Genomic DNA, 22918 nt, shown 5'->3' on the forward strand with positions numbered 1-22918 from the left:
AGAGTAAACAGGACTCCTGCTTAAGGGGGTCTGCCTGAACGTTGACTGTTTACTTTCTTCCACAGATGATGCCTGCCTTGCTGAGTTCTCTAGTTTGTGACCCGTACGGAAGAGACTGCACCTGAACTGGAGGGGACTAATGTCCTAGTGGGAAGGTTTGCTCGTGCTGCACGGCATGGGGGGAGGTTAAACTGAAGTTGCAAGGGGATGGGAGCCAGGGTGCCAGAACAGATGGTGGAGAGATTATGGGGACGTGTTGTTAAGACCCCAACGAAGTTGAGCATGGTGCAACCAAAATTCTCGGCTACATATATTTCAATTCAAGGAGGATCGTAGGAAAGGCGGATGAACTCAGCGCGCGGATCAACACCTGGAATGATAACGTTGTAGCCATTAGTGGGTGTTTTATTTTTGCAGGAGGAGCAGGACTGGCAGCTAATAATCCAGGGTTCTGTTTTAGACAAGATGGATTAGAGGAAGAGGGGTGGTGTTACTAGTCAGTGAAAATGTCAGGGCAGTCTGGGAAAACTCAGCTAGTGAGGCATTGGGGATGGAAATGAGAAATAAGAAAGGTATGACCAAGTTAATGGGACTATATTACAGACCACCCAAAAGTCCACAGGATTTAGAGGAATGTATTTGTAGAGAAATCAGACTGGTGCAAGAAACATAAGGTTGTGAAAGCTGATTTTAGCTTTCCACACATTGACTGGATCTTCCATACTGTAAAGGACTAGATGGGATAGAATTTTTCACATGTTCAGGAAAGTTTCCTTAATCAGTATATAAAAGTCCCAATGAAAGAGTGTGCAATACAGGGCAGGGTAACAGAAGTTTGTGTAGGGAGACAATTGGTATCTAGTGATTTTAATGCCATTAGTTTCAAAGTAATTGTGCAAAAAGATAGGTTTAGTCCACAGATCGAGATTCTAAATTGTAGGGGCCAATTTTGATATCAGAAATGATCTGGCAACTGTGGATTGAGACAGGCTGTTTTCTGGCAAAGGTGTGCTATACAAGTGGGAGGCCTTTAAAGGTGAGATTTTGAGTACAGGTTTCCCCTGCCATCCGAAGGTAGAGCATTCCTATGAAACGGTTCGTAAGCCAGAATGTCGTAAAGCAAAGAAGTAATTACCATCAAGTTATATGGGAAAAATTTGTGAGTGTTCGCAGACCCAAAAATAACCTACCAAATCATGCCAAATAACACATAAAACCTAAAATAACAGTAACATGTAGTAAAAGCAGGAATGATATGATAAATACACAGCCTATATAAAGTAGAGATACTTTTCCACAATCATTGCTGCACTGTTCTCGGTAGCGAAAATCTCACGCAAACGCTCTCGGCAGAAACACGGCGCAAGCGCTCTCCAGTAATCTTTAAGCTATGAAGCTGCCAAATCATACCAAATAACACATAAAAATACACAGCCGCTATAAAGTAGAAATAACGTCTGTACAGTGTAGTTTCACTTACTGGAATCGGGACAGCGTCGAGCACACTGATGATGGTGTGTTAGGCTGAGTCGTCAGAGGTTGGGGTGGTGCAGTTGCCCCCACCCTCTGGGCAGCGAACTGATACCGATCCGCGAAGCATGCAGCAGTCCAACGGTAGCCGGGATGCACCCAGCACATCTTTAAGAAAAAAGCTGAAACAAACAAGCTAATTAATTAGGTGCAGCCTGGCACGTAAATGTCGGCCCAGATCAGAGGCGACGCAATCAGCAATGGCCTCTGATCTGGGCCGACATTTAAGTGCCGGGCGGCTCCTAATTAATTAGCTTGTTTATTTCGGCTTTTTTCTTAAAGATGTGCTGTGTGCCTCCCGGCTACCGCTGCATTATCCGCGGCAGTGTATCTGTCTGCGGCCCAGGGGTTGGGACCACTGGGGTGGTGGGACACTGAGGTGCTATCTCATCGTCCATCAGGGCAGGCAGGTCATCTTCTATGTCTGCCTGCCTCGATGTCGAAGATCGAAGTTCGTCGTCTGCTGTAGCTGATGTGGAAGCCTTGCTTGACTGATTAGCCTCGCGCATTTTTAGATCATACAGTTCTTCGTAAGCACTCAAACTACCCTGCAAATATGCCCTAAACTGACGTACCCTTTCAAAATTAAAGTTGTACTTTATCATTGCAGCGAAAATCTCATGCAACTACCTCACGTTCAGTTCCTGGACGACTTCACTTTCAGTCCGATCGCCACTGCATTCGGCTTTGATTGTTATCCTTTCCTCTTCCAATTGCATCAGCTCTTCATCTATCAGTTCTTGGTCATGGGATGCCAAAACCTCTTCAACATCTTCGTCAGCTTCCACAAGCCAAACTCACTTTGTCCTTACTTCGTTCACTACGATCGAAATGCTTAATTATGTCTAGTTTTACGCTAAGTGTAACACACCCTTACGAGCTCTTTCAGGCTTTTCCGATACCTTAGAACACACATTACAAACAGATGCTCAAAATGAATCGACATAAAGCACAGATGCTCACAGGCACGTGTTTAAGCAATGCCGTCGAGAATGCCGTTCTGAATTCCAGGGGAGGAGCAGCTGCTCGGGGCGCGCGCTGCCTTTTCTCGTAACAGTGAAAACACCTTCTGTTAGTGAAAACAGGTAACTAATGTAGGTCTTTCATAACAGTGAGGTTTCATAAAGCGAACGCTGGAAAGCGGGGGACACCTGTACAAAGATTGTAGGTGGCTGTCAGAATAAAAGGTAAGAATAACAGGTTTAGGGTACCTTGGTTTTCAAGAGATATTGAGGCCCTGATTAAGAAGAAGAAAGGTGATGCACAGCAGGTACAGACAGGTAGGAACAAATGAGGTGCTTATGGAGTATAAAACAAATGTGAGAGAACACTTAAAGAAATCCGGAAGGCTTAAAAAAAGACATGAGGTTGCCCTAGCAGACAAGGTGAAGGAGAATCCTAAGGGATTCTACAGATGGATTGCAAGGGACAAAATTGATCCTCTGGAAGATCAGAATGGTAATCTATGTGTGGAGCCAAAAGAGATGAGGGAGATCTGAAATGGATTTTTTTGCATTGGTATTTACTCAGACCAACAGTCTATAGAAGTGAGGCAAAGCAGCATCAACTTCATGGACCCTGTACAGATTACAGAGGAAGAGGTGTTTGCTACCTTGAGGCAAATTAGGGTGGATAAATCCCCAGGGCCTGACAAGGGTGTTCCGTTCAACCCTGTGGGAGGCAATTGCAGAAACTGCAGGGGCCCTTGCGAAGATATTTGAATCATCCTTAACAACAGGTGAGGTACCAGAGGATTGGAAGATGGCTAATGTTGTTCTGCTGTTGAAGAAATGCTCTAAGAATAAACCAGGAAGTTATAGGCCAGTGAGTCTGACGTCAGTAGTGGGAAATCAAATCAAATCTAGTTTGATTTGAAAGTTATTGGAAGGTATTCTGAGGGACCAGATATGAGTGTTTAGGTAGGCTTGGGCTGATTGGGGATAGTTGGCATGGCTTTGCATGCTAGGTACCGAGTGAGAGTTTGGTCCAGAAGGATTGTTTTTTCAGCATTCAGGATGAGGCAAATTGGATTAGACATTGGCTTTGTGGGAGAAGCCAAAGAGCGGTGGTAGATGGTTGCCCCACTGACTGGAGGCCTGTGACTAGTGGAGTGCTACAGGGATCAGTGCTGGGTCTGTTCTTTATCATCCGGATCATTGATATAACCATATAACAATTACAGCATGGAAACAGGCCATCTCGGCCCTTCTAGTCCGTGCCAAACTCTTACTCTCACCTAGTCCCACCGACCTGCACTCAGCCCATAACCCTCCATTCCTTTCCTGTCCATATAGCTGTCCAATTTAACTTTAAACGACAATATCGAACCTGCCTCAGCCACTTCTGCTGGAAGCTTGTTCCACACAGCTACCACTCTCTGAGTAAAGAAGTTTCCCCTCATGTTACCCCTAAACTTTTGCCCTTTAACTCTCAACTCATGTCCTGTCGTTTGAATCTCCCCCACTCTCAATGGAAAAAGCCTATCCACGTCAACTCTATCTATCCCCCTCATAATTTTAAATACCTCTATCAAGTCCCCCCTCAACGTTCTACGCTCCAAAGAATAAAGACCCAACTTGGTCAACCTTTCTCTGTAACTTAGGAAATGAAACCCAGGTAACATTCTCGTAAATCTTCTGTGCCCTCAATTTTGTTGACATCTTTCCTATAATTCGGTGACCAGAACTGTACACAATACGCCAAATTTGGCCTTGCCAATGCCTTGTACAATTTCAACATTACATCCCAACTCCTATACTCAATGCTCTGATTTATAAAGGCCAGCATACCAAAAGCTTTCTTCACCACCCTATCCACATGAGATTCCACCTTCAGGGAACTATGCACCATTATTCCTGGATCCTTCTGTTCTACTACATTCTTCAATGCCCTACCGTTTACCATGTATGTCCTATTTTGATTAGTCCTACCAAAATGTAGCACCTCACATTTATCAGCATTAGACTCCATCTGCCATCTTTATAGATGGCATAGATATAGATGATAAAGTGGTTAACTGGATCAGCATATTTGTGGATGACACAAAGATTGGGTTGTAGTGAACAGTGAGGAAGACTATCAGAGCTTGCATTGGGATCTAGACCAGCTGGAAAAATGGGCTGAAAAATGGCAGATGGAATTTAATGCTGACAAGTGTGAGGAGTTGCACTTCGGTAGGACTAACCAGGATAGGCTTGCAAAGAAATGTTAGCGCTCCTCAGTACCCTATAGAACAAAGGGATCTGGGAATACTGGTCCATAATTCATTGAAAGTGACGTCACAGGTAGGTAGGGTCATAAAGAAAGATTTCGGCACATTGGCCTTCATAAATCAAAATACTGTGCTGGAGATGGGATGTTATGTTGCAGATGTATAAGATGTTGGTGAGACTTAGTTTGGATATTGTTCTGTTTCAGTCACCTACCTACAGGAAAGCTATAAATGGTTGAAAGAGTACAGAGAAAATTTACAAGGATGTTGCTGGGATTGGAGGGCCTGAGTTGTAAGGAAAGATTGAATAGGTTAGGGCTTTGTTCCTTGGAATATAGAAGATTGAGGGGAGATTTGATTGAGGTATACAAAACTGAAAGGTATAGGTAAAGTAAATGCAAGCTTCTTCCACTGAGGCTGAGTGGGACTAAACTCGAGGTCATAAGTTAAGGGCAAAAGGTGAGAAATTTAAGGAGAACGTGAGGGGACCTTTTCCTGACTTAGAGGGTCATGGGTGTGTGGAATGAGCTGCCAACGCAAGTGGTGCATGCTTGATTTCAACATTTAAGAGAAGTTTGAATAGGTACATGGATGTTAGGGATATGGAGGGCTATGGTCCGGGTACAGGTCAATGGTAGTAGGTAGTTCAAATGGTTCAGCATGGACTAGATGGGCAAAAGAGCCTGTTTCTGTGCTGCACTTTTCTTGGACTCACTCACTCCATAACCTGTCCTCTCCCATGTGAGCATGAACTCCCCTGGTTCTCCTGTCACCCATCTAAAAGGACAGTTGACCTACCAACAACTCCGTGTTGGTCAGAATCAAACCTGGGTGAGTGGAGTCGAGGTGGCATCTATACCCTCTGCCACCCATGCCCAGCCAAGCCCTGGATAGGCTGGGTAGTGAGGTGTGGGCAAATGTATCCACTGTCCGTATCAGTCTTGGGTAAGATGCCAGTTGCCCTCCAGACCTCCTTGCTTCACCCAGCTATTTGACGGTGGAGACATCAGGCTTGCAGGGTGGCACAGTAACATAACAGCGTAAACTTTCCGGCCCCAGTGACTGGGGTACAATTCCTACCACTCTCTATAGGGAGTTTGCACCTTCTCCCAGAACCACGTGTGCTTTCTCCAGGTGCTCTGGTTTCCTCCCACATTCCAAAGACCCGCAGCTTAGGCTTAGCAAGTCATGGGCATGATATATTTACACTGGAAGTGTAGCATCTCTTGCGGGCTGCCCTCAGCATATCCTTGAACTGTACCGTTGACAGAAGTGACGCATTTCACTCCATGCTTCAATGTATGCGTGACAAATGACGCTAATCTTTATCTAAGCCCCTCCTCAATGTGGTAGCCATTACTGAGTGCCTGAGGCCCCAGCCAATGATGAAGCTTTGATTTGGAGGGGGCCGTATGTCCTTCCCTAAATGCTAATTAGTTTAGAGGGATCTGAGACAACTTGTTCATGCAGAGGTCAGTGAGGATATGGAGCAAGCTGCTGGAGGTAGTGCTTGAAGCAGGTACAATAGTGACATTATAAGAAGCACTAGGATAGGAACATGGGTGGGGTAGGGCTTTGGTGGGGGGAGGAGGAGGGGATATGGGCTGAGTGCAGTAAATGGGACTAGCTGGATGCACTCACAGACTGGCGGGTGCAAAGGACCTGTATTAGTGCTGTATTGCTCGACGACTCTGTTCTTGTATGTTTTGAGGTTCAGTGAAAAACCTTTCTGTGCCATCCAGACAAATCATTCCAAACACAAGAGTCATCTCGTGATTAGATTTCAGTGGCAAGACTGGGAGCCCAGATTCAGGACCACCTCTTGCCCCACTAGGAACCAAAGATCACCAATTCATCTTCTAATTTTTTGAACTTTAAACACAGGACTAGACCTGTGTCAAGATCTCAGGAGACCCACTTATGACCAATATGTCAGGTGCAATCCTCTGACCAGTCTAAGGCCTGCATTTGTAAGGTACCTTTCACATCCTAAACACAAGAGATTCTGCAGATACTGGAAATCCAGAGCAACACAGACAAAATGCTGGAGGCACTCAGCAGGCCAGGTAGCATCGATGGAGAGGAATAAACAGTCAATGTTTCAGGCTGAGTCTTGATGAGGTTCCTCCAGCATATTGTGTGTGCTGCTCAAGATTTTCAGCATCTACAGAATCTCTTGTGCTTATCAAAGTTTGACTTTCACACTGGTGGGTCAGGGTGGGTCACCCCCCCCCCCCCAACCCCTGCCTTCTCTCCCTGCCCATTCTCTATAGTGATATCCATTCTTCATTAACCCTCTGTCAAGCTGAGGGCCTGCTGGCTCACTTTGCACACCTGTACACCTCATTAATGAAAATATAAAAGCAGCCAATTATGTGGCCTCAACTCAATGCATGCAGACATGGTCATGTTATTGTTCAGACCAAATGTCAGAATGGGAAGAAAGGTGATCTAAAGGACTTCGACTATGGAATGATTGCCAGTGCCAGGTGGGGTGGTTTGAGCATCTCAGAAACTGCTGATCTCCTGGTGTTTTCACCCATAACAGTCCCTGGAGTTTGCAGAGAATAGTGCGATAAGCAAAAAGCCCAAGAGTGGCAGTTCTGTGGGTGAAAATGTCTGTAATGAGAGAGATCAGAGGAGAAATCCAGACTAGGTCAAGGTGACTGTAACTCAATTATAGGCATCCGTTAGTCTCATGAGACCATGGATTTGCACCTTGGAAGGTTTCCAGGGCACAGGCCTGGGCAAGATTGTGTGGAAGACTGGCAGTCGCCCATGCTGCAAGTCTCCCCTCTCCATGCCACCGATGTTGTCCAAGGGAAGGGCAATCAGGACCCAGACAGCTTGGCACCAGTGTCGTCACAGAGCAATGTGTGGTTAAGTGCCTTGCTTAAGGACACAACACGTTGCCTTGGCTGAGGCTCGAACTAGCGACCTTCAGATCACTAGACCGATGCCTTAACCACTTGGCCATGCGCCAACACACTCAAACAGCCATGCATTACAACAGTGGCGTGCAGAAGAGCATCTGAGTCCACAACACGTTAAACCTTCAAGTGGATGGGCTACAAGAGCAGAAGACCATGAACAACATACCTCCTGCACCTAATGTGTAATTAGTCTAGCTGTCAATCATATTTCTGCCCTGTGGTGAGCAGGAATGACAGGGTTAGACTTCTTTTATCAGGTTGTCTTGGCTACTGAACTCTTTTGCTTCTGTGCTATATGCAGGAATGCAAGACTTCAATTACCTCCACACCAACTGCTTTGAGATCACACTGGAACTCAGCTGCAAGAAGTTCCCGCCGGCGAACGAGCTTCAGCGGGAATGGTACGGGAATCGTGAAGCACTGCTAGCCTACATCGAAGAGGTGAGATGCCGCATCACTGCTGAGGCGGCAAATCAAAAATTCGGCCGAGTCAAATTGTATCCTCTGCACAAGATTCAGCTGTTTCCGTTTATTAGTGTGGAAAGATATCTGTTTTGTAGTTCTAGGTAAAAATAAAGAAATGCAGGTGCTGGAAATTGGAAATAAAAGCAGGGGGAAAAAATGGAATTAGGAGGTCAGGGAAATGGGAATTGAAACAATGTCAGGAAATTGGAATTTTTTAAAAAACGGGACGAGGTCAGGAAATCAGAAATGAAAAGTTTTGGAAATGCTGTAGAGGTCAGGCAGCATCTGTGGAGAGTTAACACTTTAATACTGCTTCATCAGAGCCATATCAATTTGGAAGTGCCAACTTCCATCAAAACCTGGCAAGCCTTTCCACAGATTGTCAGAGTTACTGATTCTGGTCTGATTGAAACAGACAACAAAACTTCAGATGAACTGCTGAATGAATGTTTTCAGCTGACAGTGAAATTGGTGGTGGTGTGGATAGTGAAGGTTGTCTAATGCTACAGTGAGATGGAGATCAGATGGAAAGTTGTTGGCTGATGGAATTTAATCCTGATAAGTATGAGGTGATTTATCTTGGAAAGTCAAATAGTGCACCACCGTTCACTTTGAGTCCTACCTTTACGGAGCATTGATGAACAAATGGATCTGGGCTGCCAGTCCATGGTTCCCTGGAAGTAGGAGTACAGGTAGATATTGTGTTGAAGAAGGAATGTGGTATGTTAACCTCTGTAGGGGGAAGCATAGAATGTAAGTACAAGGTTACAACATATGTTGTAACGTTACAACACATTGGCCAGGCAGCTCTTGGAGTGATGTGTGCCAGTCTAGTTATCTCACTGTAGGAAGGACATGGTTGCATTGGAGAGAGTGGACTTGCTGGGTTTTTGAGGACTTCTGTGTGGGGTGAGATGATGTAAACAGGGCAGCACTTACGAACTGCTGGAAGGACCCTGCAGGTCAGGCAGCATCAATGGAGCAGAGTAATCAGCTGACAGTTTCGACCAAGTCACTTCACCAGGAGATATAAGCAGAAGCCAGAATGAGTGGATGGTGGGGGGAGTAAAAGCTCCATGTGAGGGGGGTGGGGAGGGTGAGTAAAGGCTGATTTATACTTGTGCGTCAACTGGACGCCGTAACCTATGCAAGTGGCCTACATGTGTCGTGAGCATTTATATTTGTGCGTCGGTGTGTCTGTATCACTCTGCAATTCGGGCACGTTGCGCATGCACACACACCTGCCCGCGCAAGGCATCATGGTCATTGTAGTCTTTCTCGGGGTAAACAAGTTTAAAGCGAGCATCTTTTTTCGTAAAAAGCGAAATGTGTCCTCCATAATTTCAGAGGTCTGTAAAGCTTTATGGAAAGGATTGCAGTCAGAGTTCCTTCCCTGCTCTTCAGACAGCCAATGGGAAGCTATTGCAGTGTAGGATGAAATGCGATGCTACCAAGCGAACCAATCACAGTTGTTCGGTCTGCGTTGCCGTGACGCATAGTTACATTTTGGGAGAGGTGCGTGTCAGGCTACGGCGTAGGGATCCGCGTAGGCTCTGCGTAGGGTTCGCACTTATGGCGTCGAGTTGACGCAGAAGTATAAATCAGCCTTAAGTAAGAAGCTTGGGACATTGGGTGGAGGAGGTAAAGTCCTGAAGAAAGAATGTGATAGAAGTGGACAATGAAAGAAAAGGGAGCAGGGGAGCCAACCCCTCAGCTGCTTCTTCTGGCTTCTGCCCCATTCCTTTCCAGTCCTGATGAAGGGCTCAGCTCGAAACATCGGCTGTTTATTCCCCTCTACGGATGCTGCCCAACTTGTTGAGTTCTGTGTCCATGTCCCCAGCATTGTTAGAATTTCTTGTGTCTTGGACTGAGCATGTCTGTTTGTGGATGGGAAACTGATAGGGATGTATAAGTTGTGAAGCCCGTCTTAGGAAGATTAAAAGCAAGAGGCTTAAGGTGAGGTTTGAAGGACCGAATAGGAAAGAGTGTGGTTGATATCTGGAAACTGCTGCCAGAGGAAGTGATGGAAACTGATATAATGATGAACTAGCCCTTTTCTCCTCAGAGTAAAGAGATGGGAGGTGACTTGCTAGAGGTGTACAAGATGTTGAGAGGCAGAGTGGACAGCCAGAGATAGTTTTCCCAGGGTGGAAATGGCTAATATGCAAGGGGCATAATTTGAAGGTGATTGGAGGAGAGCATAGGGGGATGTCAGGTAGGTTTTTTTTTAAAATTGACAGTGGTGTGTGATGGACTGTGCTGCCACGGGTGGGGGTAGAGGCAAATACATTAAGGGCATTTAAGAGACTCTTAGATGGGCATATAGATGAAAGAAAAAAATAGAGGGCTTTGTGGAATGGAACGGATAGACTAATCCTAAACTAGTTTAAAATATTGGCACAACATCATGGGCCGACAAACCTATACTGTTTTGTACTGTTCTATAATCATAGTCCTGATGAAGAGTTTTGGCTGGAAAAATGTGCTTTTTATTCCTCTCCTTAAATGCTGTCTGATCTGCTGAGTCCCTCCAGCATTTTCTGGGCATATTACACTGGATTTCCAGCATCTGCAGAATTTGTATTCATAGCTTATGATCACTACTTTGACATATTTCGAAAGGCACTTGAATAAACAAGGCATAGAAAGATAAGGACCTAATTCGGGCAAGTGGGATGAGTGTAGATGGACACAAAGTTTGCCATCGATATGGTATTTCTGTACTATTGTACTGTCTCCAGGCATAACAATATGAATGCTATAAATAGCCCAACACTGCAGTTATCTTATCTCTGGCCAGTGCAGTGGATCTAGTCCTGTATATGATTAGTTCGAATACGTGCTCAACTCTCACTGGAATTTGGGATATTTGATGTGGACGTGAGAACTTTTTCCATGGTTGTAAGCTTTCCAGCTTGTCACAGACCTCTTCGATTCCAATTATTTGCAATTGTGTTAATGTCCATCCAACCTGTGCTGTCCCTGCCCTGGGAGTGTGTGATGTGACAGTGTAGAGGAAGCTTCACTCTGTATCTAACCCGTGCTGTCCCTGCCCTGGGAGTGTGTGATGGGACAGTGTAGAGGGAACTTCACTCTGTATCTAACCCCTGCTGTCCCTGCCCTGGGAGTGTGTGATGGGACAGTGTAGAGGAAGCTTCACTCTGTATCTAACCCGTGCTGTCCCTGTCCTGGGAGTGTGTGATGGGACAGTGTAGAGGGAACTTCACTCTGTGTCTAACCCGTGCTGTCCCTGCCCTGGGAGTGTGTGATGGGACAGTGTAGAGGGAGATTCACTCTGTATCTAACCCGTGCTGTCCCTGCCCTGGGAGTGTGTGATGGGACAGTGTAGAGGGAGATTCACTCTGTATCTAACCCGTGCTGTCCCTGCCCTGGGAGTGTGTGACGGGACAGTGTAGAGGGAGATTCACTCTGTATCTAACCCGTGCTGTCCCTGCCCTGGGAGTGTGTGACAGGACAGTGTAGAGGGAGCTTCACTCTGTATCTAACCCGTGCTGTCCCTGTCCTGGGAGTGTGTGATGGACAGTGTAAAGAGAGACTGTCTTTTTCACAGAGAATTGGTGCTTTAAAACAAGGCACAGTTCTAAGATCAGAGGCACAAGATTTAAAAGGGACATTGGAGTAGCTCCTTCACTCAAAGGGTGAGCGTCACTCTGTGTCCTGTTCGCCAGGGGTGCTTTTGGTTTGATGTGGAAGATGATTTACTGCAACAAGTGCGATGACAAATTGTCACTTTCTAAATCATTTTTAGGTTCACAAGGGAATTAAAGGAATGGTTTTGGATGAAAATAACAACGGAATTGCTGATGCTGTCATCTCAGTTTTTGGCATCAATCATGATGTCACCACAGGTGTGTCCGAGTATAACTATCTAATGCATTGTAGTATTTTACTCCCTTCCTACTAATGCCCTACCCATCATTAGGGTGACCAGGGTGTTTAGTGTCCCGCAGTATCACCATTTCACTACTCCACTACCACCCTGCTACCAGGGCAGGGACTTTCCAAAGTTCAGAAGCTCCGTAATTGACCATACAGGATATTAGAGGTTGCATTTGCCAGGAGATTCCCTCCACAAGTCTCACTAATTACTTTCAAATTGGGGAGTGTAGGATGGTGCTGTTACAGTGCCAACGATCGGGGTTCAGTTCTCTCTGGTGTTTTTCGGGAGTTTGTACCTTTTCCCTGGTGGATGAGTGGGTTTCCTCTGGGTACTCTGGTTTCCTCCCACATTCCAATAATGTAGGGGTTGGTAAGCTGTGGGTGCTATGTTAATGCTGGAAGCAAGGTGGCGCTCGTAAGCTGTCCCCAGATCACTTGGTCATTGACGCAATTCATGCGTTTCACAATGTTTTGATGTTCATGTAATAAATCTAATCTTTATTTAAAAACGTAAAGAATTGGAGGGGAGCTGTGGCCCATTACAGGGGTGTACCAGTCATTTTCAGAAATGGCCAGTGAAGACAGAAGCTTTCTCTGTAGGTAAAAAGTAATCACTCTTTCATCTACAGATCTGGACTAAGGTCTGAGAAGTGACCATGTGCTTTTGGGCAGCATAAATTTGTGGGCTGAATATTCTTCTATACATTGCCAATCAGTGAAGTGATGTATAATATAAAACATGGATTAGGGTAATTGTGCATTTTGGGTTGCCCCATTCCAGGAAGGATGTGGAAGCTCCAGAAGGGATACAGAGGGGTTTGTCAGGATGCTGCCTGGATTACAGGGTATCAGCATAAGGAGAGGTTGGACAAACGTAGGTCTTTTTCTCTGGAGTGTTGGACGGTAGGCAGTCAGTCGTTGCCCGAGGGTAACCATGTCGAGCACCAGGGAACATCCTTTGAAGATAAGGAGGATGTTTAGAGGTGATTTGAAGGGCAAGTGTTTTTATGCAGAAAGTGGTAGACCTCTCCAATGGTTGACCAGGGATAATGGTGAAAGTAGGCAGCTTGGTAGAGTTTCACAGGCTTTTGACACATGAATATGCAGGTATGCAAATTTCACGACCTATGTCAGTGATAATTAAATCTGATTTTTTTTGATGATGTGCGGGCAAATTGGTTCAGTTTAACTTGACAGTTCTGAACACATTGTGGGCTGAAGGGCCTGTTACTGAGCTGAACTGTTCTTTCACCATGCTCCAGGTGGATGTGGCTTTGATTTCAAGATCTCAGAGGCTTGGAGAAGAACGTTGATGGGGGAGGTATTGTGGGTGATGTTGCAGGTCAGTGGGACTAGACAGAATAGGAATTCGGCGTGGACTAGATGGTCTGGAGTTCCAGTTCTGGAAACGAGATTCGGGTCCAGTTGATAAACCTTGCCTTGCCTCTGCTAACTCCATGAGGAGGAGGGAGAGGATGGATGGTATAGGACCCAAGAGTCTGGGCATTCCACTCACCATTGCTGGAAATTTGGCCCCTCTCTGTGGACTGGCTGACTGGCAGTGAGACATTTCTGTCCCAGGAGTAAGACCACGAGGGTGGGCAGATCTAGTTAACCAGTGCTTGTTTTTTGTCTCGAGGTGTGGACGGGGACTATTTCCGGTTGCTGTTACCGGGGAAATATATCGTCACAGCGTCAGCAGCTGGTTACAGGAGCCAGGCAGTTCACATCAACGTTAATGACAATGGACCCATTCGGGTGAGGCCCCAAGCCTGATTCCGTCCACCTACCCTCCCGCCTCTACAGCGGTAACTTCCGTCACTGCAACCCGCACAGCGGTTAGCGTAACGCCTTGCAGCACCAGTCATCACCGGTCAGGGTTCAGTTCTTGCCGTTTTTATGTTCTCCCCAAAACCGTGTGGGCTTTCTCCAGCTGCGCCAGTGACCTCCCACATTCTAGGAGACACATCCGTTCGGGTCAGTATGCTCTGTTGGTGCCGCAAGTGTGAAGACACTCGCAGGGTGCCCCAGCACAATCCTCGCTGATATTGATTTGACACAAACTGCACTTCTCACTGTTGTGTTTCAATGGACAGAAAGATAATTTCTTAACCTTTTAACTCTTTGAACATGCTGAGACAGTTCACACCTCACCCACAGGCTGTCAAAGTTGTTATTCCGAGCCACAGGCTGTCCCAGTGCTTCCCCCAGCCCCCCTCGCCCTAATTCAGTGGCCCACGTAAAACACAGAATAGTATGGGCATCACGGCACACAGTGTGCTGAGACGAATGGAACGGAACAGGAGAGACAGCAACAGCACAGCACATTGGGGCTGGGAGGGAGGGAATGTCGGTCAGCCATGATGAAATGGCAGAACAGACTTGATGGGCCAAATGGCCTAATTCTGCTCCTGTATCTTGTGCTCTTATTACAAAAGAATGATAAATATACACTCAGCATACATTTTAATAACTTGCATGACAGAATAAACAACCATAAGACAAAGGAAGAGAATTGGGCCATTCAGCCCATCGAGCCTGCTGCACCGCTTGATCGGGGCTGATTTTTCTTCCCCTTCAATGCCATGTTCCTGTCTTTTCCCTGTAGGTTTTGACACCTTCCCTCAATGAAGACTGAAATCAACCTCTGTTTTAAGTGTACTCAATGACTTGGCCTTCACAGCAGATCATAGCAATGAACTGCACAGGTTCACCACTCTCTAGAAACTACCTTTCCAGTTGTAATCAGTTCGCCAGTGGTCATTGATCCTTCAGCTGCCTCTCTCTAAGCACCAGCATTGTCTCCCAAAAACTTCCCACCACGTCCTCTGTCTTTGTCACCTCCAGCAATGGAAGCTATAGCACACCTCTTGCACTAAGATAGACTTTTTCAGTTGTGTGATGTGTTTTGCCCTAAGTCTTAAATGTTTACACATTTCCTTCTATTTGGGATGACTTGTGTGTTGTCTGTACCCTATGTGCTTGTGACGCTACTGCGAGTATGTTTTCTTTGCACCAACACCACACCGAATTGCGCCCAATAAATTCAACTTGCCTGAATCTTCTGCTTGTCTCGCCCAATAAGCCCTGAGATGGATCGTTGTGGATTTTTCCTGCTTAGTCTTGCTTCCCTGTGAGTGAAGGTTATGTTGAGTTTGCAAAGAGACAGGACAGGGTCCCTCCTTCAGCTTCACCCCATTTGAACTTCTCAACATCTGACCTTCTCCTTCCACAGCTGGACTTCCGACTGGTGCCCAAGGTTTCCGTGCCCTCCAGCAGCATGCCCACCCTCCCACCACAACAGAATGTCACTGGTCAAGTGCCCCATCGCAGGGTCGGGCCAAGAACAGCCAGGAAGATACCGAAGCGTCACAAGCAGCAAAGGCACCGGAAACGGAGGGACTGAGGAGCATTTCACCCCCTATTTCCTCCTCCATCCCACTTCCTTCTCTTGCCTGCCTTCTCCTTTCCCTCCCTCTCTCTTTGCCATTCCCTTTCTCCTACTCCTTTCTTCCCTTTGTCCCTCTCTTCTCACCCCCTCCGTCCTTGTGTTTCTTTCCATCCATCTTCCTTTCCTCCTCCTTCCTTGACTCTACTTCCAAACCAAATACTTTTCTCTCATTCATCTCAGTCCTCCATGTGAGAGGGAAGATTTCGGAGTTGGGATTCTGGGAGGAGCCAGATGAAGCTACCTTTTTGTGAGATGACACTTTTTTGTAAGAAAGATGAAGCAACATGGACAAATCTGTGCCTTGGTGAACCAAATCAGACCAAAGATCTTTTACCTTTAAAATCATATTTTCAGTGCATGTTTTTTTTAAACACATTTAATATTTTGCTTTTACTTAAATTGTCTTGATTTCAACCAATCTGCTCCCACTGTTGGTTGACCAGTATGTCAGTCATTTTGATGTATGGTCTGCCCATGACCAATCAGAGAGCCAATCACTTTTTTGTTAACCAATGGGATGATTGGTTATGGTGTCAAACAACCCATGTTTCCAAATGTCCAAGTATTTTTGTAGTCAGATAAAAAATGTTTAATAAACTATGAAAAGATATTTACTTTCATGTTTATTTTTGCTCTGCATAGTTTTGCTTCATATTTGAGGTGTTTCTTATACATTGCTTGAAGGAAACAATGCATTATTCAGATTTACATTGAAACACAGTGAAATGTGATACTTTCCTGAAAAGTGGGCGCCAATACAAAGTATCTGAGGAAGACCTGTACAGGTTGGGGAAGCCTATTAGCAACATAACCCAAACCTAAACCTGTGCAGATTTGGTCAGTCCAGTATAAGAGAGGATGTTATTAAACTAGAAAGAGTTTTAAGAAAATTTACCACGATGTTGCTTGGACTTGTGGGGGGTTGCTGAGTTACAAAGGGAGGCTTCGTAGACTAGGACTTTTAATTTCTTGAATGTAGGGGATTGTGGGGTGACTTAGTAGAGATATGTAAGATCATGAGTATATACGGGTGAAAGTACATCATTGTTTTCACAGAGAATTGGTACTAAAAACAAGGCACAGTTCTAAGATCAAAGGTGCAAGGTTTAAAACTGGGCTGATAAGTGGCAGATGGAGTTCAACCCAGATAAGTGTGAGATGGTTCATTTTGGTAGGTCAAATATGATGGCAGAATATAGTATTAATGGTAAGACTTTTGGCAGTGTGGAGGATTAGAGGGATCTTGGGGTCCGAGTCCATAGGACACTCAAAGCAGCTGCGCAGATTGACTCTGTGGTTAAGAAGGCATACGGTGTATTGGCCTTCATCAATCATGGAATTGAATTTAGGAGCCGAGAGGTAATGTTGCAGCTATATAGGACCCTGGTCAGACCCCACTTGGAGTACTGTGCTCAGTTCTGGTCGCCTCACTGCAGGAAGGATGTGGAAGCCATAGAAAATGTGCAAAGGAGATTTACAAGGATGTTGCCTGGATTGGGGATCATGCCTTATGAGAATAGGTTGAGTGAACTCAGCCTTTTCTCCTTGGAGTGACGGAGGATGGGAGGTGACCTGATAGATGTGTATAAGATGAGAGGCATTGATCGTGTGGATAGTCAGAGGCTTTTTCCCCGGGCTGAAATGGTTGCCACAAGAGGACACAGGTTTTAAGGTGCTGGGGAGTAGATACAGAGGAGATATCAGGGGTAAGTTTTTTACTCAGAGTGGTGAGTGCATGGAATGGGCTGCCAGCAATGGTGGTGGAGGCAGATACAATAAGGTCTTTTAAGAGACTTGGATGGGTACCTGGAGCTTAGTAAAATAGAGGGCTATAGGTAAGCCTAGTAATTTTTAGGTAGGGACATGTTCGGCACAACTTTGTGGGCCGAAGGGCCTGTATTGTGCTGTAGGTTTTCTGTTTCTATGTTAAAAGGGACGTTGGGGTCGCTACTTCACTCAAAGGGTGAGTGCATTTGGGTTGAGAAGCCAGAAGTGGTGATTGAGCTGGGCACATTTAGCAACATTTGAGAGGAATGTAGATGGATGCATTGATAGGAGAGGTTCAAAGGGCTGTGGGTCAATGGCAGTCAAATTGGTCTAGCTCGCTGGACAACAGTCAGCATTGATGAATGGGCCAAAGGGCCTGTTTCTGTCAAAGGCAGGTTCATTGTCATATGCAACAGTACCTGTCTGCACAGGTGCAATTAAAAAATCTCATATATATTCTGTTAGTTTTATTATGGGTGGTGTTCAGGTGATTATTCAATGGAAATAAAAAATCATAACGAGTGTATGTGGACCAATATGATGTGAATAGCTGGGGAAAAAAGATGACATGGAGCCAAATCCTTGGGAATGGAACCCTCTCTGTAACTGGGGTATTGACTGTCTAATTCTGGGCAGGTTCCACAGTCTGCATTGTTACATAGGCAACAACAAAACCGACTCTTTACTATTATTTTAGGTCAACTGGTCTCACCCAATCTGTCAGGTTCCCTTTCATCTACCTGTCCCTCTCCCTTAACTCCTCTGCTGCCTAAAATTAACTTGTAGCTCTGGTTTTAGGTTCTGATAGAGGATCTGGACCGGAAACATTCCAACTATTTCACCCTCACAGTTGTGCATGACCTGCTGAGTGTTTCTAATGTATTCTGCTTTGCTTACAAATACCTCTGCCTGTTGATTGTTTCCATGGCAGTAGACAAAATGAGTGATGTAGTACGGAGGGTGGGAGTCAGGAGGGGGGAGGTGGGGCCTGTGAGAATTGAACACCTTCCTCTCTCGCCCCTAATCTTATTCCCTCTTTACTCCTCACTCAAACCACCATCAAACCAAATCCTTCTCCTGTCCATTATGGACAGCTGCTGGGGGAGAAACATTGTGGGGGTGGGAGGGGAGAAAGAGTTAGTTGTGGGAAGGAGGGCCTGGGAGTATCATCTCTTCACTCAGCCCATTGCTTCCTTCGAGGCTGATGTCGTGGCTTGTGATGCTGTCGTGATGAAGAGACTCTGCCTGAAATGTCAACTATTTATTGCCCTCCATGGATGATGTCTGACCTGCTGAGTTCCTCCACCATTTTGTGTGAGAGGCTTATGTTAGTTCAGAGCCATCTCTCAGGCACTTCTGGCCTGTCATTGCCCCTTGCCAGGTTGATCTAGTAGACAGCACACTGGCATAGCGGTCAGTGTAACACTTAACCGCAGCATACTGGCATAGGGGTTGGTGTAAAGGTTGATTTATACTTGTGCGTCAAATCGACGCCGTAACCTACGCAAGTGGCTTATGCGAGTTGTGAGCATTTATACTTGAGCGTCGGTGTGTCTGCATCACTCTGCAATTCGCGCACGTCGTACATACGCACACATCTGCCCGCACAAGGCTTCATGGTCATGGCAGTCTTTCTCAGGGTAAACAAGTTTAAAGCGAGTGTCTTTTTTTGTAAAAGTGAAATATGTCCTCCATAATTTCAGAGGTCTGTAAAGCCTTATGGAAACCATTGCAGCCAGAGTTCCTTCCCTGCCCTTCAGTCGCCCAATGGGAAGCTATTGCAGCGTAGGAGGAAATGCGATGCTACCAGGCAGCCAATCACAGTTTTGAGGTCTGCGTTGCTGCGACGCGTAGTTACATTTTGGGAGAGGTGTGCATCAGGCTACAGCGTAGGGATCCGCGTAGGCTCTGTGTAGGGTTCGCGGTGACGCCGTACCTACGGCATTGAGTTGACACACAAGTATAAATCAGCCTTAGCACTTAACGACAGCACACTGGCATAGTGGTCAGTGTAACACTTAACCGCAGCACTGGCAGCTCAGAGTTCAATCTATTGCTGTCTGTATACGCTCTCCCTGTGACCGTGTACGTTTCGACTAGGTGCACTGTTCATCCCGTATTCCGAAGATGTACGGATTAGCAGGTTAATTGGTCACGTGGGTGTAATTGCAGTGCTGCAAGTACCTTGGGTCAGAAGGGCTTCCTACCGTGCTCCAGATACGTCCTAAATAAATCTCAAATTAAACCCATTAATTTCTCTTCTGACACTAGGCTGCAATGAAGTGCCTCGCTCTGAAGAAGCCCACAGAGCAAGCAGTCTATGTGATGATAAATACTGTGACAGTGCAAAGCAGCAGGGTGGTGCGGAGACTGCAATGTAGTCTGAGGCAGTGCAGGCAGCAATAACAGAAGTACAACTCAGAGTTCAAAACCAAGGCAGCCCCATCGGGAAGGAGGTGTGAGAGAGCCGATTGGTTCAGGAGTCTGATAGCAGTTCTTGAGTCTTGTCATCTGGGCTTTCAAACTCCTGTAGAAAGAGAGAAGGGAAGAGCCAGGGTGGCAGACACCCTTGACGATACTGTCAACCTTCTGAAGCAATGCATGGTGAGGATGGTCTGGATGGAAGGACGTCATGAACCTGTGATGGACTGAGTAGCATTTACCACTCTCTGCAGATTCTATCAGAACAGTCTCCATGCATTTTCTCTCTATAGTGCATAGTTGTACAAAGCTATTCACTACTGGTTGCCTTGGTAACAGTGGTTCTGTTATGGAGAAAGCAATTTGTTCTAATATTGAAAGTTAACTTTTAAACTTTTGACTACAAATGCAATGTCCAGTGACATAATGCAGAATTGCAATTGAATGTTCTGGTCATTATCCAATCCCCAATCAATTTTGGTCCGCATGTTTCTCTTCCTGTTAATTGTTGCTTCACAGGAAGGACTGTCTGTAGATATTTCTATAATTGGAAAAACATACTGTACGTCTAACCTATACAACCATAGATTGTAGAGAGAGAACTTTAATCTGTATGAAATCAGGGAAAATCTATTCTGTATCTAACATAATGTCCTTTCCTGGGAGTGTGTGATGGGACAGTGTAGAGGGAGCTTCACTCTGTATCTAACCCGTGCTGTCCCTGTCCTGGGAGTGTGTGATGGGACAGTGTAGAGGGAGCTTCAGTCTGTATCTAACCCGTGCTGTCCCTGTCCTGGGAGTGTGTGATGGGACAGTGTAGAAGGAAATTCACTCTGTATCTAACCCGTGCTGTCCCTGCCTCGGTAGTATATGATGGTAGAAAGTAGGTTTATCATTGCAACACTTACTAAGGTACAATGAAGCACCTGGTTTTGCATGCCATCCATGGATAATTTTATTACATCAATGTAGTGTAGACAGGGCTTTACTCTAATCTGTATTAATAGGATGATGTAAGATTTCCTCTTTATTTAACTCGTGCCCTGGAGACACTGACAGAATTGTGACTTTTACCTGACTTAACCCCAGTCCTGTGATGGAGAGTATTATCCATGATTGAATGGTGGAGCAGACTCAATGGGCCAAATGGCCTACTTCTGTTCCTATGTCTTATGGTCTTATTAATTGTCCATACATGCTCCATCTGACACAGTTACAACACCATCTCCAGCTCTGTCACTGTTGCTGCTAGTTTGCTGCAAGATGCCAGCCTGTGGTAAGGCTCGGCAATCTGTGTGTGCTGCTTTTTGTGAACCAGCCTGCACGATGTGAAACTTCTGTCTTGTTTTAAACTTGGAAGGATTCCGATCTTGACACAGACTTCTGCAGATTGTCGCTTTGTGGTATGCAGGAGCTTCCTCGTCAGTTTCCTCCTTTTGTTGGTTCTGGTTTTGTCTTCTGGTATCCCTCCCCTGGAGAGCCCTGTTCCAGAGACCTGAGCACACTTTCTGCAAGTGCTGTCGGGAGAGAATGCTATTCCGTTAGAGGCGTTTTTAAACCCAACCTGCCACCTTCAGGACATAATTTGAGGAACCAATTCTTCACGTCCTACTCAACAATATCAAGGACCCCACCCATTGCAAACATTCTCCTCCACTCAGGCCCCCCCCCACCTTCCCCAACATTGGGCAGAAGATGCAACCACGTATCACCAAGGTCAAGGGCAGCTTCCACCCCAAATACCAGACTGCAGATGCTGGAAATCCTGAGCAACAAACACAACTCAGCAGGTCCGGCATATTCAATGGAAAGGAATAAAATGTTGACGTTTCAGGGCGAGACCTTTCATCAGGACTGGAAAGCAAGGGGGGCAGAGCCACCATGGGAATATTAAGTGGGGGGGGGGGAAAGGATTGTAGGCTAGATGGTGATAGGTGAAGCATTGTGAGGAGGAGGAGGAGGGGCTGAAGAGAGAAGCTGGGAAGTCATAGATGGAAAAGGCAAATGGCTGAAGGAAGAATCTAATAGGAGAGGGAGGTAGACCATGGGAGAAAGGGAAAGGAAGGACACCAGAGAGGTGATAGGCAGGTAAGGAGAAAAGAGGGAAGAGGGGAGCCAGAATCGCGAATGGAAGAGGGGTAGACATTACCAGAAGCTAGAGAAATCTATGTCCATCCCATCAGGTTGGAAGCTACCCAAAGCAAGAATGAATGTGAGGTGGTGTTCCTCCAACCTGACAGTGACCTCATCTGGGCAGTAAGGAGGCCATGGGTCAAGGACATCTGGGAATGGGGAGTGGACCAGGAATGGTTGGCCACTGGGAGATGCTGTTTGTTGCGGACAGAGCGAAGATGTCAAGCTCAGTTTGTGGCCCCACTTCCGACTTGCAAGGTGTCTGGATTACCAGCAATTCAGAGGTTGGAAGAGCTGTATGCCCACTTCCACTTGCTGTTGGTGGGATTTTGCTGTGCACACATTGGCTGCCATGTCTTCTGCATTACACTGGACGAATGCAGCAGCCTCACTTTTCCCTTCGCCCACTTGCTGTGGTGGTGGTCACAGTCAGCGTCACTGCCACACATGACAGAACTCTGTGTGTGTGTGTGTGCGCGCGCACACTTATACCAACACGCTAGAAGTTCTCCTTGAGCCATTTGCCAGTGTTTGACCTATATTCTGTCTAAACCAGGTGTTCCTAACTTGTGTCATGGATCAATACCATTAACTGGGGGTTTGGGGAACCCCGGCTCTAAACCTTTCACATCCATGTAAGTATCCAGATGTCTTTGAAAAGTAGTTATTGTGCCAGCCTCAACCGCTTCCTCTCGCACCCCATTTCATATACTGTAGATACTAAACTCTGTTCACACCCTCACCTTAATCCTAGCCCTTCCATGTCTTGGTTCTCCAATCCTGGGAAAAGGACTGATAAAAGTATGGAAAAGAGTAAACAGTCAAGATTCCAGGTGAGACCCTTCCTGATGAAGCATTTTGCATGCATGTGCTTCAACATCCTATAAATTTTTTCTGCACTTGTTCCAGTTTAATAACATCTTTTCTCTGGCGAGGTGACCAAAACTGAACACAGTGTAGCCTCGCTAACTTTGTGCACAACTGCACCACGATCCCTGAATGCGGGCTTTTCACACTCAGCCTGCGCCCATGTGGGTTTCCTCTAGGTGTTCTGGTTTCCAACCCACGTCCCAAAATTGTGCGGGTTGGTAGGTTGATGCCCTGCTG

The 22918-nt window shown here is 46.0% G+C and overlaps 1 protein-coding gene across 1 annotated transcript in view; it reads left to right on the plus strand.

The window, feature by feature from the left end:
• Positions 1-16100, plus strand: part of cpn1 (carboxypeptidase N, polypeptide 1) — a 50291-nt gene extending 34191 nt beyond the window's left edge. The window contains exons 6-9 of the mRNA XM_072238947.1: positions 7976-8115; positions 11909-12008; positions 13679-13797; positions 15275-16100. Of these exons, the coding sequence (XP_072095048.1) occupies positions 7976-8115; positions 11909-12008; positions 13679-13797; positions 15275-15445 (530 nt within the window). The 3' untranslated portion in view covers positions 15446-16100. The remainder of the gene's footprint in view (positions 1-7975; positions 8116-11908; positions 12009-13678; positions 13798-15274) is intronic.
• The last annotated feature ends 6818 nt before the right edge of the window (positions 16101-22918 follow it).

Source organism: Mobula birostris, chromosome 21 (assembly GCF_030028105.1).
Source record: "Mobula birostris isolate sMobBir1 chromosome 21, sMobBir1.hap1, whole genome shotgun sequence".
In the NCBI taxonomy this organism is placed as follows: Eukaryota; Metazoa; Chordata; class Chondrichthyes; order Myliobatiformes; family Myliobatidae; genus Mobula; species Mobula birostris.